At 31.9% G+C, this 17,419-nt stretch overlaps 1 protein-coding gene across 2 annotated transcripts in view; it reads right to left on the bottom strand.

Annotated features, from left to right (window-relative positions):
• Positions 1-35: 35 nt before the first annotated feature.
• The window catches only part of LOC130902030 (protein crumbs), a 90,248-nt gene continuing 72,864 nt past the window's right edge, over positions 36-17,419 (bottom strand). For both annotated transcript variants that reach the window (XM_057813830.1, XM_057813831.1), the window contains 6 exons: positions 16,701-17,409; positions 14,460-14,910; positions 12,589-12,711; positions 10,725-10,958; positions 7,138-7,415; positions 36-5,389 (listed from right to left, as the gene is read on the bottom strand). In XM_057813830.1, coding sequence (XP_057669813.1) covers positions 5,162-5,389; positions 7,138-7,415; positions 10,725-10,958; positions 12,589-12,711; positions 14,460-14,910; positions 16,701-17,409 — 2,023 coding nt within the window. In that variant the 3' untranslated portion in view covers positions 36-5,161. The remainder of the gene's footprint in view (positions 5,390-7,137; positions 7,416-10,724; positions 10,959-12,588; positions 12,712-14,459; positions 14,911-16,700; positions 17,410-17,419) is intronic.

The following is a 17,419-nucleotide window of genomic DNA, read 5'->3' on the forward strand; positions in this document are numbered from 1 at the left end:
GACATGTCTCAAGTCACTCAGTATATAAAAAGATATTTTGCAGGTGCTGAAAATGGGACGATATAGTTGGAAAATTGGGACCAATTCCAGAAGATATGATATTGGAAATTTAGAAAAAGCAGTGGACTAATAAAGGCAAAAAGGAGTTTCATTAAGCAAACTACAAGAAAAATACCGAATACCAAAGGACGCTATAGACCGTAGGGTGAAAAATCGTTATTCGTTGAGGCCAGGTGAACAAACTGTTTTAACCGCAGCTGGAGAGGCTAAATTAGTGGAAAATATCCAGCTGAGCAGTGAATGGGGGTGTCCCCTAACTTCAGTAGATGTGAGGTATTTAATTAAGGCATATCTTGATAGTTCTGGGAGAAATGTAGTAAAATTTACAAATAACATGCCAGGCAGAGAATTTATGAGAACCTTTTTTAAAAGACACTGCGAAAAAGGTGTCACAAGGGAGATTATAAACAAGTATTTTGCCATCGTCAACTACAAATATTTCGGATGATCCGGGAAGGAACAGGGTTCTCATGAGAAGAGATTCCAAGCATTGGCACAGGATAATGGATAGTTTGAAAATTAACCATTCAAATAATATATAGCGGTTCTGGTGTCCTTTTATCACCCTATATTGTTTATTAGTCCAAAAATCTGTATGATAGTTGAGCTCAAAATGGACCAGTAGGAACTAGATACAATAGCTCTAAATCTTCCTGGTTTAATGAAGCTATTTACGAGGATTGGTTTATAACTATTGCCTTACCATATTTCAAAAAATTGCCCAAAGATTTCCCAAAGGCGCTTATTGGTGATAATTTAGCTAGCCATATTTCACACTCCGTTATAGAGTTATGCAAATAATATAAGATAAAATTTATCTTACTACCACTGTAAGAAGAAAAAAATTCAAGTAGAACCAGGAAAAAGCATTGAAAATGCTAATATTAGCGGAAAATCCAAGAAAATTAAGTCAGAATGTAAACCCAGCACCATCAACTTCCAAAGAGAAAAAAAAAAGACTTCTAAAAGAGTCAGGACCTACAAAGGTCCTGATGATTCGTTCATGATGTTCATGAGGTATATTCAGCAGAACTAAAGATCATAGACTTTGTTTTGGTGGAATTTTTATACCAAACTCCACACAAGCCAACATTTAAAGAAGTTTATAGGAAAAATAACTGCAACAAAGCCAAATTTTGTATTCACGTGCAGCTTTATGCGTCAGTCAGCAAATTACAAAAAAATATTTATTTTTCCTGAGGTTGAAGACATTACAGATGTCGGGACAACACAAATATTATCAAAGCTACTTCCTGTATCTATTCATCGCAGATATACTGTTTCAATAGAATTTTAGTCGTTAGATTTTTTTCAGTTCCTTGGAAACTTTCTTTTTTATTTAGTTTTTATATCTAGATATGTTACCAAAGAATGATTTTTGTTCATCTTTTTCAAAACTTTTGTACTTTTGTTACATAATAAAACAGTAGTATTGAAAGACGCAGTTTTTCTTTAAAAAATACTACTTTTTCAAAATGCTCGATATATTTTTAAACAATGATTTTTTATGTCTTAAGTCTGAAACACTATTGGCATATTTGAGTTTCAATACAATTTAGGCTTTCTCAAGTAACTGCCTTTGTGGAGGTGACTTGAGAAATTATATATATTCAAGTGTTTCATTTCTGCTTGTTTCATGTAGTGTGTATCGTAGTGTAGACACCGACCAAAAATATGGCGTTGATTTGGATGATCTAGCTTGAACAGTTTCTTTTTAATACAAGCATAATGTTTAAAATTGTCTCAAGTGACCCAACTGGACAGTAAAATAGAAGTTCATTAAAAGTAGTTGGATATTACACCTTGCTTATTTGATTATATGGTCTACTTTGAAAAAGATTAAATGGTCATAAGAATCCTCTCTATTTGAAACTTAAGACAAAATCTAGTAACTAGTGGTGTAGCTCTAGATCAAGGGATCCTAGCGAGTTGCCTTTAAATGCAATTGCCCTTAGGCCATGACCTTACCTCAAGTACTAACTAATTTGATCACTTGTATAGCTGAAAGAGAATTTTCCAAATTTAAAAGCGGGTTTGAAGCATTGCAAGAAGTCCGTGTTAAGTGCGTAAGCATTACAACTACTTTAAAAGACTGCGAAAATCGAAAGAAACATTGCTTGTATAACTTTGAACATAAACATATTCGTCAACGCAGTGACTCTTTCATGCTTAAAATAATTTTCACAACGTCTTGGGAAAAATTAGGCACACGATAAAAGAGGAAATAGAATTAGTCCAACTGATGCTTCAGAAGATGATATAAAACAAAAGATGTCTTATTTGAAGAAATCTCTAATGGATGAAGCCTAACACATTCTTTAAAAAGACAGTCATGTATATTTGAAAAAAACGTGCTATGTGGATGTACTTGTATAAATTACTCTAAAATGGTTAAATTAATTTGATAATTTGGGAAGGTACCTTAATTTCCAATTAGAAAATACAATTAAATATAAAGTATAAATTAGTAAAATTATAATTCAGCGACATTAGATAAATAACAGATCCATTAAAAAAAATAATTTTAAATATTTGTTCAATATTTTATTTATGGTAAATCAGCTTTCTTTCAGCGCGTATATATTGTCTAAACGATTAATTACATATTCGAAGAATCGGATTCCAGCAAATGGAATGATCCTCGGAAATATCTCAAAATAACTATAAAACAGGGTAGTTCAATGAAAAACATAATATTTATCTCAATTTCTATAAATCAAATAACACAGGTCTGCAACAAAAATGATGCTTGGGTGTTTTTAACTGATTTCTATGTTTTGAAAACTAAAGAAATACTCAAAAAATTCCAGATCCTCCCTTTATTTTAAAAAACACAATTTTCTTAAAAAAGGAAATTTTTGGGCTAACTTCAAGTCATGAATAAATAAGCACAATTTTATTTTGATTATTGTTTTTAAATGTATACAGGCCATAACGTTTAATTACTTTCTAAATAAAGAGCGCCTTGTGTGAGCTAAATTAACAAACATAAACATTTAACCTGAACGTGCAGGCTCGTATAGTGTAACAAGTGGCGCGATACCATGACATGTTTACTCTTCATTGTTTTATAGATCTTGGTTGAGTATAGTGCAGTGTCATCTGTTAGACATATATGATATTAAAGCAACAACTTAATATTACCAACTTTGTAAAAAAAGTATACTTCGCGTATTTTGGCTTAAAACTCAGAGATCAGGATAAAGTTTGGGCACCTCATGAAGTTTGCAAACGATGTGTTGAAGGCCTTCGAAATTGGTTTAACGGTAAGAAAAAAGCTTTCCGATATGCGGTTCCTATGGTATGGCGCGAGCAAAATAATCATAGTGATGATTGCTACTTTTGTTTGTGTAATGTAAAAGGGTATACGTCAAAACGGAAACAGTCAATTTCACACCCCTATCTGAAATCAGCCTTATGTCCCATCCCTTATAGGACCGAAATGCCATTCCAAGGCCCCTACTACCTTGGAACAGATTCCAAGTTCTGACGAAGATGGTGCCGTATCTGAACGAGCTAAAGGATTTAGTAAGAGACTTGAATCTTGCCAAAACACTGCTGAGTTGCTTGGATCAAGGCTCAAAAGCAAGAACTTATTTTTTGCTCATGGTTTTGATATTGTGGGAAGCAGTTCACCTCCTGTTTTGCCTCAGAGGACGAGTTGGTTTATTGTGTCAATATTGAAGGCTTGATGAATACATTTAAGATCTTATACAACTCAGCACATTGGCGTATTTTCTTGAAAAAATAGCCTTAAAACAGTTCTGCTTCACTGGCATTATTAACTGAGGTTCACACTCCTAAGAGTTTCTCATCTAAATTGAAAGCGTTTAAGAGTTTTTGAAAATCCCGTCATTGTGAACTTTTTGAAAATCCTGTCATTGTGAACAATCGAGAAGAAATTGCCAGCATGACGCCCGATATCACTGGTAAAAGTCACAACAAATGGCAGAAATCAGTTAACTAGATATATGGAGAATGGAGGCGTCACCCTAATTTGGTATTTAAAAATGAGATGAATTCTGATTCTACATACTGTATATTTTTCCTTTGGAAATTTCTTTCAGATATAGGACTGCCTCTTTTAAAATGATTATTTATTTAGTATTTTAGATGAAACTAACTCTGTAATTGCTTTGCTAATTTATAAATAAATTATATAAATATTATCAAATTGAAGTCCCGAACTCTTCATATGTAGCTGAATACGATGGTGTAATATTTGCCTATAATGCAAATAATTCCAATACATTTAATGACGCACTGAAGAAAGGCTGTTATAAATTTATTCGTTGTTTTATCAATACCTTAAATCTAAATTTAACTACATTCAAAATATTAACGAATGCTTAAGTAAAATCCATTTTTGAATTAGATGAAAGTATAAAAAATAATCATATTCCAGCCACGATAAACAAAGATCAGAAAATATACTTTTGTCATGGGAAAGTTACCTTGCAGAAACTGATTAATATATAATAATAAATCATACATCATACCGAGTGTGTCATAATGTTAGGTGTAAGATAATTTGACTTTATATAGCAGACAATGGCTGTAATATCTAGAATCATTCGAAAACGGGTACCCGATTTTATGATAACTATTAAACACAGTGCTAGCCTATGTGTTTAGAGATTTGTCAACATCTTGAATAAGAAGTAAATGTTTAATGGACCAATGGAGCTTAGTTTCAATTTTTTTTGTGTCTGACAAAAGCTATATACAAATTTATTTCATTTTAGTAATCGAAACTTTGTCAGATAATAAAAATGTTCGGTATTTGTAATTATATGACACACCGTGTATATATATGTATTGATGTATATTTATCGATAGGTAATAAACGAAATCAATACGGAAAATATGGAAGAAAGTCAATTTAAATACTTAATATACAACTAAGTAGAAGTGCCCCTTAAGTACAGTATTAAATACGATAAATGATCAATTGTGTAAAAATATTAATATAAATATTTTTATAAACTGTTTTATGTCAAAGGTATAATATATGGAGTAACAATAAATCCGACTATAAGTTAATTTTTACATAAGTGATCATTTAACGTTGTCAAAAATTAATTTCAAATAAATTAATAGTCTAAATTAACCTTTCTTCAGGTGGTGGTTTCAACACGTGGTCAAGTTCTACTCGTGGATTACAGAATTCTTGTGCACTCGGACTATAAGTACCTCTGGTAGCTCTTTTACTACGAGCTACATTCACTAAAATTACTAAACCAGCTACCAAAGCCAGTATTAGGGCCAGAATAATAGGAATTACTATGTACAAAATATTGATTCCACCTTCTGCTTGACTAGCGGATACCTAAAATAATAATTTCTTAAAATGTAATTACAGTAATACATATTGTTTAAATTTCTGTTATATTAACCCACCACTTTAATTCGTACAAGATCTCAGATCTTGGGATGCCTTGAGATTTACAAGTATTTTATATAAAATTTGTGTGTAATCATTACAAGATTAATGTCCATCTAAAATTTTTAATTTGAAAGCACAGGTACAAACATTTTTCTTTCAATATTTAATTTATTAATTTCAGAGGGGGTGGTCTAGGTATGTTGATAATATTTCTACTATATTAGATAGATAAAAAATTTAATTTTCCAATGTTTCATACGTTTCAAGCAATTTTTTTTACTTTCACTAAACTGAGGTAGTGGTATAAATATTCTAATGTCGCAACATTAATGGAATTTAAATTTGCTGGTAAATACTTAAAATCTAAAAGTTTCATAACATAATGCTAAAATTTCGGATCACATTGTGTATCTGAACACGACATTTTTACAAAAAACGTTCTTCACATAGTGAAAAATTTTAAATATTCCTATAGTGACTTGTAGAGTGATGTAGGAATATAACAATTGCAATGGTTCTAGAACTCTATATTTACTCTTATGGGTTTCGATTTGAATATTTTCAGAAAGCTATTCTTGCTCCGAATCATGATCTCACTTTTTTGCAAGAATTAATTCATTACAAAGCCGATAATTCTACAACATCAAAAGCTGATACTGAAAAAAGATTACTCATCTATGGTATTTAACTGAAACGCTAGCTATAATTCCCTTGTTTGATAATGAAGTAGAAGTTGAAGTGAAAAAAAATGATTGTAAATATTAACTGTCGTAAAGGAAAGAAAGTTGAGGCAAGGAAATTTTAAGTGAAAAAAGACAATTTAAATGCAATATTAGACAAAGATAAGTGTGATTTTGTGACGATAGATTAAGAAAGAGTAAATTTTTGGGCTAGTGATGGAAGTTTTAAAGATTGTGCGTTTTTTATTAAATTAACAGTCGTAAATGATGTGGCAGTAGTATTAATTGAACAATACAATACAGTGATTCACTAAAAATAAAGAGCGATTATAATACTTATTACTAGTTATAAATGAAAACAGAAAAAACGTGCCCAATTATAATAGAAATTTTTTAGTTTAACAATATAAATTGCTTTGATTTTGATAAAAATTTAATTTTTAGGTTGAAAATTTATATGATAATTAATTTTAAGCATTAAAATGACAACTTTATAAAAAAATTTTTACTTTAGTTTGCAAATCACTTACGATATGTAAAAAATATTAAAAATTTTTGAGAGATAAGTTATAGGAAATTAAATGTTCTACTAGTCCCATTAAATTTTATCATAGAGTTGATGGTGGCGTCGGAAAATTAGAAAAATGTAAAAATTTTAAATCAATCCATCTTTAGCGTTAAATAATTTTTGAAAAAGTGAATATATCAAAAAATTCTATAATTTTTTGTAGAGCGTTCAATTCTCTACAAAAATATGTTCTGACGCAACTAGTCCGATGACTTTTTAATTTTTAATCAATTCCAAAGTTAGAAAAAAAATTGAAATTTTCGACGCAGCACCTATTAATATTAAGAGCTCTAAATTTTTCAGGATTTTTTATCCGTCATTTCAAACAATATTTTCAACATTTTAAATAGTCTAATGTTTATATTTCTTATTCTATTTCTACACATCCAATTAACCATAATTAGCAGTTCTTGTTAAGCAATTAATAAAATAAAACAAATTACCTTCAATTCCGTACAATTTTTTCCTACATAGTTCTCTTCACACTCACAAAAGTAGTCAGGTTTATCAGTACATTGAGACTGGCAAGTACCGTGCTCACAGGGATGATCATTTTCGCAAGGATCATCGAGATTACATTGACGGCCACATTTTCCTTTAATACTGTCACAAATACAACGATAAAATCCAGGCATATTTTCGCAAGTACCGTCACGACCGCACGTCATCGGTTCATTTTCACACTCGTTGATATCTATTTCACACAGTAGTCCCGTATAACCTATAAAAATAAATATAAGTAAACAAAGTAGAGTTGATGATAAAATGGTTGCAAATTCTAACCACCCTAACAAGACTTATTGGCACTGTATGCGAATTTTGAATATTGAGGATGACCAAAGCTCACCTGTGCCGAGTGGAAGAAAAACCATTGTATATTAACTCTATTACAATTTTACTTTTTATTGTAACTGTATATGTATAACATAAATGTGTCACCAATGATTAAGTATTTATGTCAGTCTTTGTTAATGATTCAAAATTAGGTATTGATGTCACTCTACAGTGTGGAATAACCAAATGGAAGAGAAATTCATCAATAAATAAATGGGGGCATATAGGGATAAACGCTTGGACACGTCGATTTGTATTTTTAAATCCGAATTTCCTTCAAAAATGAAAAATTATACCAACTTTCTTATTATATTACGGTCTCGTCTTGTAAATAATAACTATGTAGTACCTCCGCTTCGGCGCTCCTGGACCACAATATTCAAAGAAATCGTTTTTTTATCTATTACAACCCGAACCCTCGCCCCCTCGCCACCCACTTACTTCAGTCTTCGTTTTTGTGCTCTGTAGACCACACGGGTTTTTCGATTAAGCTTATAAATTGTAGTGTAATTATCGTCTTTCACAATTAAATCTTTTTATTATTACGTTAAATGGCGGGCGGCGAGAGACGAGATCCGGAAGTTCTGGAAATAGAGGATCGGATAGTGCTGACATAAAAACAATGCTTAAATCAGTAATGCGAAGGTTAATGCGATTGAGCAAAAGCAAAAGCATTATCGTCGTTCACCAAACCATTCCTCGGAAGTTTCACAAAGCAGTAGCCGCTCAGATTATACAGACGAGCTCAATTCTGATTGTTCTTCAGCGAACGAAGATGTATTTGAAGTCGAAAATATCAACTCTAAACCAGTAATCGCAGGTAAGCAAACTACGTTGAGCAAAAAAATGTACCAAGAATGATCATAATATATTCAATTAAAATATCTACTAGAGTGACATGAGGACACAACCTTGGAATTTCCTAGAGTGGAAAGTGAAAGGGTTCACAAGCTCGGAATTTCCTAGAATGGAAAGATCCTAGAAAATAAATCAACTTGAGTTTAGAGTAACTCATGCTCAAAAATAAACCTATATTATATTATTTTATATTATTTTTTTTGTAAAGCCTAGAGTTTATGACCTTTTTTGTCTAGGTTATGGATAACAAGACACCAGACAACATCAACATTAACTCCATTCTGGGAGAAGAGACGCTGGTGAAAAGTGTTTCTGAACCAACTCTACAGGAATAAGTCCCACGTTACGTATCAGATTACATAAATTAATGAAAGTTAAATTAAAAATTTATACCATAAGAGAGTTTTCAAAGTTTGTTGGCAAATTAGTGTCTGCAGCTCCAGCTGTCAGATATAGTTTTCTCTACACTAAGGTTTTTGAACGTGAAACAATTAATGCATTATACCAGGTTAATAATACCAGTTAATAATAACTACGATGCAAAAATGAATATCTCTACGGATTTGTTACCTGAATTTTCGTCATGGTTAAAAAACATAATGGTTTCAAGTAATAGTATTCAGAATGATAAATTCGCTATAAATTTTCTCTGACGCTTTAAAATCTGGTTGGAGTGGCTATTGTGGGAACAAAACTACTTTTGGGTTCTAGTTGAATCAGGAAAAACATCGACACATTAACGAATTAGAACTATTAGCAGTGTTTTTTGCGTTGAAATGTTTTACACGAAATTTATGCGGTTGTAATGTCCTATGTAGAGTTGATAACACAACTGCAATCTCCACCATTAACAGATTCAGAAGCGTTCGTTTCCCAAATTTAAATAATTTAGGAAAGGAATTTCAAAATATATGTTTTATTTTTTTCCAGCCTGACATTGATTTGGTAATGGGGCGATACTTCATCTTGCTGAAACCACATTATATTCTATCATAACAAAACATCTTTTAATTGCATCATATTGTTATCTAATATTGCCATCATTTGTGCACAAAAATACGTTCTCCTATCGTTTTTCGTGAGCTCATGAGTTGGTATTATTTTACAGATATGCATTTTATTTTCCATTAACCTTCCAAAAAGTTATGTGTGGTTAACGTTGACAGTTTTGGACCAGAATTATGTGGGCTTTCATGAAACTAAAGCATAATATCCAATTACCTATTATCACTTAATACAGTGATAGCTCCTTTTTTATCTGTCTTACATGACCACGTCCATGAATTTGCTTTTCTATTTTGCTAATTGTTCCTTTGGAAATTTATCGGGAAATATAAGAGAAACTTTCATTGTTGTGTCACCTCCATAACCAATCAATTCTAGGATGGTTACTTTGTGCATTTCTGTTAAACGAACCATTTTTCTGATCTTATAACGTATAATTAACAAAATTCAAACGACAATAGCACTGACACTGATCAGTTCTGTGATGCAGGTAGACAAGTTACTAAGGATGTGCATTTTAAATGAAAATAAAACGTTTTCATATATATTTTCAGTTTTTATAAACAAAAAGGAAACAGTTGAAGGTAGATATTGGGCATTTTACATCAATTATGTCAAGAATTTTCTGAGGAATCAATAAAATTAATGATATACATAACGTGACAGTTGACAATTCTCGGTTAACCCAACGTTATTGTTTATTTATTTCATTTTGCTGTTGGATTATCTCATCATTCTAAAACTTGTTAAATGTCTGTAGCGAGTAAATATTGTAATTAAATCTTCTCAGGACAGTTCAGTGTTAATAGACACATTAGAGAAATTCATTTGCAACAGATCGAACCTGTTTCATATGCTTAAGAAGTGTGCGGTTTCAAGTGTTTAGAACCTAATTGTGATACATCCTTTTAGCAAGGACCATTTTTAATTAATCATTGCCCTTACCCTTGTAAACACAAAATTTTTTTATGATTGTGAATTGTAATGATTAGGTTAACGAGAAGTGTCAACAACAATTGTCATAGTTATTGTAAATAGTGGGCGGTGCCGTGTCGAGATATTACAGCCTCGTGTTGGTAGTGGCCACTGTCATATGGCACACCCTGTATAATTTCGTGTTTTCGAAATAAAAGCGCATTTAAAAATACAAATCGACGTGTCCCAGCTCTCATTTGTGTATATACACCTTGTGTATGCAAAATGAATAACCTTTTGTTATATAATTCAACCTGTAATATTTGTTATATTAACTATATTTTAATTGCACAAAGTATACCAACTGGTAGTTAAGGTATAAACTATATGAAAATATATTTCAATGGATTACTCTCACCTGTATTTTCACAATTACAAGTATATCGATTTACTTGATCTATACATATTCCTTTATTTTGACAAGGACTGCCACCGTTAGGTAATATACATTCATTAATATCGATATCGCAGAGTCTTCCTTCATAACCCCTTTCACATTCACAAAAAGGCACTGCAAAACTATCGTTACATTTACCATGTAGACAGTGGTCAATTTGGCAAAATGGTGTATCGCACAAAGGTCCTTCCATGCCTGAAACAGATAGTTTTATCAAGATAAATTTGTTAATGTAACCAATATCTATAAAAATATGCTTATCCTACAGCTAGGACCATAGAACATACAGCATACAGTCAGATTGAAATTTTATATTAATAAGAATTTGTTTTAGAGCCGGATAGGAAGCATAGCCCTAGATAACGAAGGATCTTATTGGAAATAACTAAAAAATGAACAGCTAAGTATTCTTTTCTGTAATTTTGAAGGTAGATGACAGAGTAAAATATATATGTAAATTTCCAGGCTGCAATAGTAAATATATGGAAGGAAAAATAAATAAACATTTTTTTTATTTCCCATTTCCCATTTATTTTTCTAAATGGGAAAAATTTTGTAAAATTCAATGCTCAACATAAAATTATCGCTTGTGTGAAAATCATATTCTGGAAAGTGATTTTACAAATTGCAATAGAAAGCATTTGAAGTATGAAGCTATCCCATCTATTTCTACCTCTCATCTGCCTTCATTGTCAACTTCCATTTATGAAGATCACAGATATGCCAAAGTTTATGACTGTATAGTAAACCAAGAACACTCATATGCTATAAATTCAAATATAGTAGACACTGATATGATTGTCAAGGAGCATCAAGTTGATAGTTCGTGTGTTCATACGATAACATCTAGCAATTTACCTATAGAAGAGCCATTGGCGTTTTAAAAAAGAAGGTTATATAACTTTCTTGAATAGAAAGGTTTTGAAAGTAACCTAGTTGAGTTGTTCAAGCAGCAAAATGCCATTTACATTGCTTGGGACAGATTTTCTTCGGAACATAATATTCTGGGACCTTCATTGGATAGAGCAGTGTGCCTAATTATTTGCAAATATATTAGAGACAAGCAAATTGGATATTCAATTCTGAAGAATGAAAAAAATATCAAGGTCCTTCACATTGATTGGCTTTGTTCGTTATACAACCAAAGTGCTGTGATATTTTTTGTAAAAGGTCCTCTTCAACCTTTTGATAAATAAATAAAATAACTGTGATAAATTGATATAGTTTATTCATTTTACTACTAAATTACTGTGATATTTTATGTATCTCTGGTATCAATATTGCTCATTTTTGACTTACGTTGGTGCACATATAGACCTCTCAACTTGATTTATATGTTCATGTTCTTTGCCTCACTTGTATTAATATCAATTAAAATAAAAAAAAATAATTGGCTGCTGTATCTTTTATTTTTTCAGGTTTGCATGGGATGAACTGTTCTACAGAAGCAGTTTGCCCCAGACGAGGGAAGCATCATTTAAGAGAAGTGAGAATATTTTCCTTGGTTTGGTTGAAAATATCTGTGAATATTATTAGGAAACTACGCAATCTGAACTGGGTGGAAATGAATAACGGCATAAGTAGATATCTTTGTTATAAATTTGCATATCTTCTTAGAGTATGATCTGTAGCTAGGACTATTATTTCTAAAACCTTTTAATCATAAGTTCGACTACTGCAGTGAGTACACTTGTTTTTTGAATTAGTTTTATTTAATCTTTGCACCTGACACGTTATTTAAAAAATATTTAATAAACAGAAACAGGATAGAAGTTTTAAAATTTCATGTTTTTATATTAAAAAGCTTGAATCAATATTTCCTTACCTTCTGTACAAATACAAGTGAAATTATTGCCAGTTATTTCATTGGAACCCGTTTTACATGTAGATCCATCTTTACAAGGTTTGTTCTCACAAGTAATCAGCAATGGAGCCTCACACTGTTTACCTAAAAACATTTTTGGTCTTAAAAACGGAGTCATATTGTAACAAACCTATTTATTTCAGAAATAAAAGTTTATAGGCATAAATAATGTCCTATACCTATCTTCAATTGTTTTGAAAATATCAAATTATTTCAGATTTATTACAAATATCAATATTAAAAGTTATTTCATTTCACGAATTCACTACATTACATTAAAAACCTAACAAGTAATACTGATTATTGAAACGGATTCATATTGTAACAAACCTATTTATTTCAGAAACAAAAATTTCCAACTTTCTACTTCAAATTTTGATGTTTTCTTGGATTGGATTTTCTTGGGTGTCTAGAGTACTTGAGAAAACACCAGAATATTCGATAATTGCATAAAAATATAATCTGAGTATAATTTGAAAACACTTGTTAAGCTACATCCCATGTCTGTGAACATGAGAAGAAAAGATGGTACAGAGCTCAAAGAAACTATGGTCAAAACCATGTGGAACCTAACAAGTAAGCTGTTACAAAGTAAATCTTATAAAGAAATGAAAGTTATTATTGACACATTCAAAAGTGTTGTATTTCAGTGAGCGCGATCGGCCCACAATTCTATACGACGAAAACTGCAATCAGATCCCTGAAAAAGGGAAAAGTTTGACAGCATTAAGTTTCGTAGAAATAACGAAAATGGAAAATGTATGGAATGAAAATATCCCTGAAGAACGGCAACGGAAATTCTATCACATAGCCGTGGTAGAATTAGTATGGCGAGGTAGGGAGCTGCTGCTTGCTTGACTGACTTTTTTGTAACTAATCAAACAAAGATGGTTCTGTAACAAATCTAGTTAAATATAACCCTGTATTCAGCAGAGACTTGCTAAGGTGGTTCATGAATGTATATTGAAAGCAAATTTTTAATAGAAACTAACGACAGCAACGTTTTTCTGTCAGAATTTTTGAAAAATTGATGTCACTGTAAATCCGAAAGTAATTTCTGGTATGATAATAGGCCCATTGGTAGAAATTAGATTGGCTTGAATACCAAGGAAAAAAAATACTGATCACTCCAATCGATCGACCGAGGTTAATCGATTGGCCAAGTTAACAAGAGCAAGGACTTATAAAAATTATGAAGCCAACTCGATAAAACCCTACTTAAATATTGACAAAGAATATCATAATCAAATTATTAACAGACTGGAAATCTTCATCAGTTATAGAAATTAACATGTCTAGTTCTTTGATGAAGGAATGTTTTATTGCACACCCTGCTATTTGGAACTGATCTTAAAATCTTATCAGTTGTTTTCAGGACCGGCAGTGTCCTGTAAGGAAGCTAAAGATCAGATGTAGCTTAGTTTAACTGACATCAAAATACTATTTATCATAGTTTAGAGAGAGCCGAAGTGCTTCCCTATTGGTTTCCTTCTTAATCCAAAAATATTTTTTATAAGGGTATTTTCCTACAGTATAGAACCCATAAAAATACATTAAAGCAAGAACATAAAAAATGAAAGTATGGAATTGTTGACAGAATATGTAATCCAAAATCCAAAAACACAATCGTTATGATACAAAAGCATGTGTTGAGTCCATTTACTAGATGTCTAAGGGGGCGGGTTGTAAAAAAACCAATGCAATATAAGTAATGTCACAGCGTGATCCATCAATAAATGATTGTGAGTTGAACAAAGATTTACTTTCTACTTTCGCAATAAATACTGAAAGCACTGTATTTCTTTAATGATCATGTAGATGTGTTAACTTACCTACAAATCCCTCTGGACAGTCGCATTTAAACGTACCAATCAAATCGTTACATGTACCACCATGCCTGCAAGGGTTACTAAGACATTCATCAATATCGATCTCACAATATTCCCCAGTGTAACCGGCTAAACATTCACATTTATATTCGTTGATTAGATTAACACAAGTTGCGTTATTTAGGCACATGTTATTTTCGCATTCATCTATGTCAAACGAACAATCTACACCGGTGAAACCGGGCTGGCAATGACATTTGTAAGTTTCTGTACTATTCATACAGACACCCTTATTTAGACAATCTGTTGGATAGCATAAGATACAACCATGTTCTATTGTCGAATCGGTACTTAATTCATATAATTTCTTGAGATTCGTTTTATTCGGATAAATTTCTTGTGTATGGAAATATGGAAGAAGTAAGCCTCCTACTCTTATTTCACCTAAACAACCCTAAAATAACAATTATGAAAATTAATTAATAAGCAAACATCAAATATCGCTAAAAAATTGTAGAAGCGATAATTCACTTTATAGAATTATTTAAATATGTTTTTTAAGGGAACTTGTATCAATTTGAAATAAAATTCGAATATAATAGATTTTTTCTAATATTTTACCAATACAGAATTATTTTAAATATGCTTCCAAGTAAAATGAATTCATAATTTAAATTTTTTAATTTAAAAATTATTTGCCCAAAAAATTACTAAGTTGGAATTTCTGAAACCGTTAGTGAGCACACTGTTTATGCCACCACTACGCAAACACTGCAATAAATAAGAGACCATAGCTAGGTTCTGGTGAGATGCTAGCGCGACAGTGTCAACTGCGTATGTTGTGTATGGGAATATCAGCAGTGTACATAAGATAGAGGATCAGGCCAAGTACAATTCCCTGTGGAATTGCTGATATAATTGGATGTAGAATGGTGATGTAATCTTGGATGTTGACTTGAAAGTTTCTGTTCTGCTGGCAGGATTTTGTATGGTAGTCCATCGTGCCAGACCTTGTCGAATCCCTGAGCGATATCTAAAAAGACCGCCTAGCAGTATCTTCAAAAGATTGGTACACTTTTTTCGAGACTCGATGAACTTGCTCTAGGGGGGCATGTTGCTTTCTAAATCCAATAGGTGGTTAGGGATTAGTCTGCTGGTTTTTAGGATAGGCTGAAGGCCATAGTACTGCAGAAATCCATCGGAGAATGAGTCGTGTGTATGGGGAAAACTTCATGAGCGATGGTGTTATGCGTGAATGGTGTCGAAAGTTTAAAGATGGCCGTAATGATGTGCATGATGAAGGGGGCCAAGGTCGCAAATCTGTCGTTTCAGATGACTTGGTTCAACAAATTGATAAAATGGTTAAAGAAAATCGCAGATTCAACATTACTGCTTTGTCTGCGGAATTTCCAGAAGTTTCAAGGTCTGTTTTGTACTCTATTGTTACTTTCTTTGAAGAGGGTATTGGAAAGCTTGTCCACAGATACGACAAATGTCTCAATCTCTTCGGTGATTATATCGAAAAGTAACCGTAAGTGTACCAATCTTTTGGTAATAAAACTATTGTTTTATATGAACTTGTCTTTTATTTATAGCCTATCAGAGGTTGAAAAAAAACGGCCTTCGTATATAATTGCTAATATCCTGCTGATACAATGACACAAAATTCTTGTTGAAGTGAAGTAGATACAAAAAACCATTGTTTAACGAAAATCGGACCTGATTTGCATAATTTACACGCCCACGGCCCTGGCCTGGTCTTTTTGATTTCTACCAGTCTCTTAGAACATTCTCAATGTTATCAAAATCGAGGATAGTGTCACATGGAATCTTTTAGACACTTCTAGTGAGAAGCCTTCCAATCTGTGCAATAGCTGTAGTATACTCTTCGTGTGTAAGATTGTAATATTGGGGAGTAGTTTTAAGTTGTAAAAAAGTTACGGACTTATTCCACTTCAAAAAGTAGTGGCATTGAAATGCCACAATTTTTATTTAATTAATATAAGTGATTTTTCATCTCTCATTTATATTATTCGAGTGACAGAAACTTGTGGCTATTCAGCTAGTACATTAGGTATAAGAGGAAGGAGTTTCATCGCGATTTTTAGTAATAGATAAAATGATTCATGGGGAAGATTTAAGTAAAATAGTTTGTCGAAGTATTGTGTAAATTAGTTAAATGATCCATTTTGTAATATTTTTGATATCACCCAGTATAATTAGAGTACGTTCAAAAAATCTTACCTTAAAATTATCAGTCTTTTTATCTTGATCCACTTTGTACAATAATACATCTTCAGAAAGTTCACTACTTTCTAAAGAATTACTAATAAGCGATTCTACAGTAGTAGTATCCGTAACAGGTATATAACCTGCCAAATTCGTATCTGTATTGTTGATAATTGTTTGATAATCGAATAAATTATCACTACCAGCTATATATATTTCACCATTTTGAAATATTTCACTAAATGCGTAAATATCGAATTGCTTTACTTCAAAGTCCGAAGACTCGTCCATTACGTGCTCCTTGAATCCACCTCTTAGTTTCGAATTTTTATATAAAAACAATAGAGAAATCCACTGACCCTTGAATCTATCTATTCTGAACCTCTTTATCTCCGGCATTCCGTTAAAATTCCATTCAATAACTACTTCATTGTGATAAACGAAAACTTCAAAATAGTTTTCTTTGTATTTAGCAAAAAGTATAGTACCCCATGATCGCGTTCTATAATTCAATTCCAAAGAATCGAAAATGAAATTATCGGAAATTACATCTGCTGTTAGTTGATACTGCAAAGGTTTTTGCAAGCCATCGAAAGTACTGTTTGATATACATTCGTAACCATCTTCTAAATTCTTACATTCCGATCCAGTTGGACAACCTCTCAATTTACAGAATTCTAGTTCATTACAATCTTTCCCTTTGAAGCCGATAGGACAGATACACCTAAAAATCA

This window comes from Diorhabda carinulata, chromosome X (assembly GCF_026250575.1).
Source record: "Diorhabda carinulata isolate Delta chromosome X, icDioCari1.1, whole genome shotgun sequence".
Lineage (NCBI taxonomy): Eukaryota > Metazoa > Arthropoda > Insecta > Coleoptera > Chrysomelidae > Diorhabda > Diorhabda carinulata.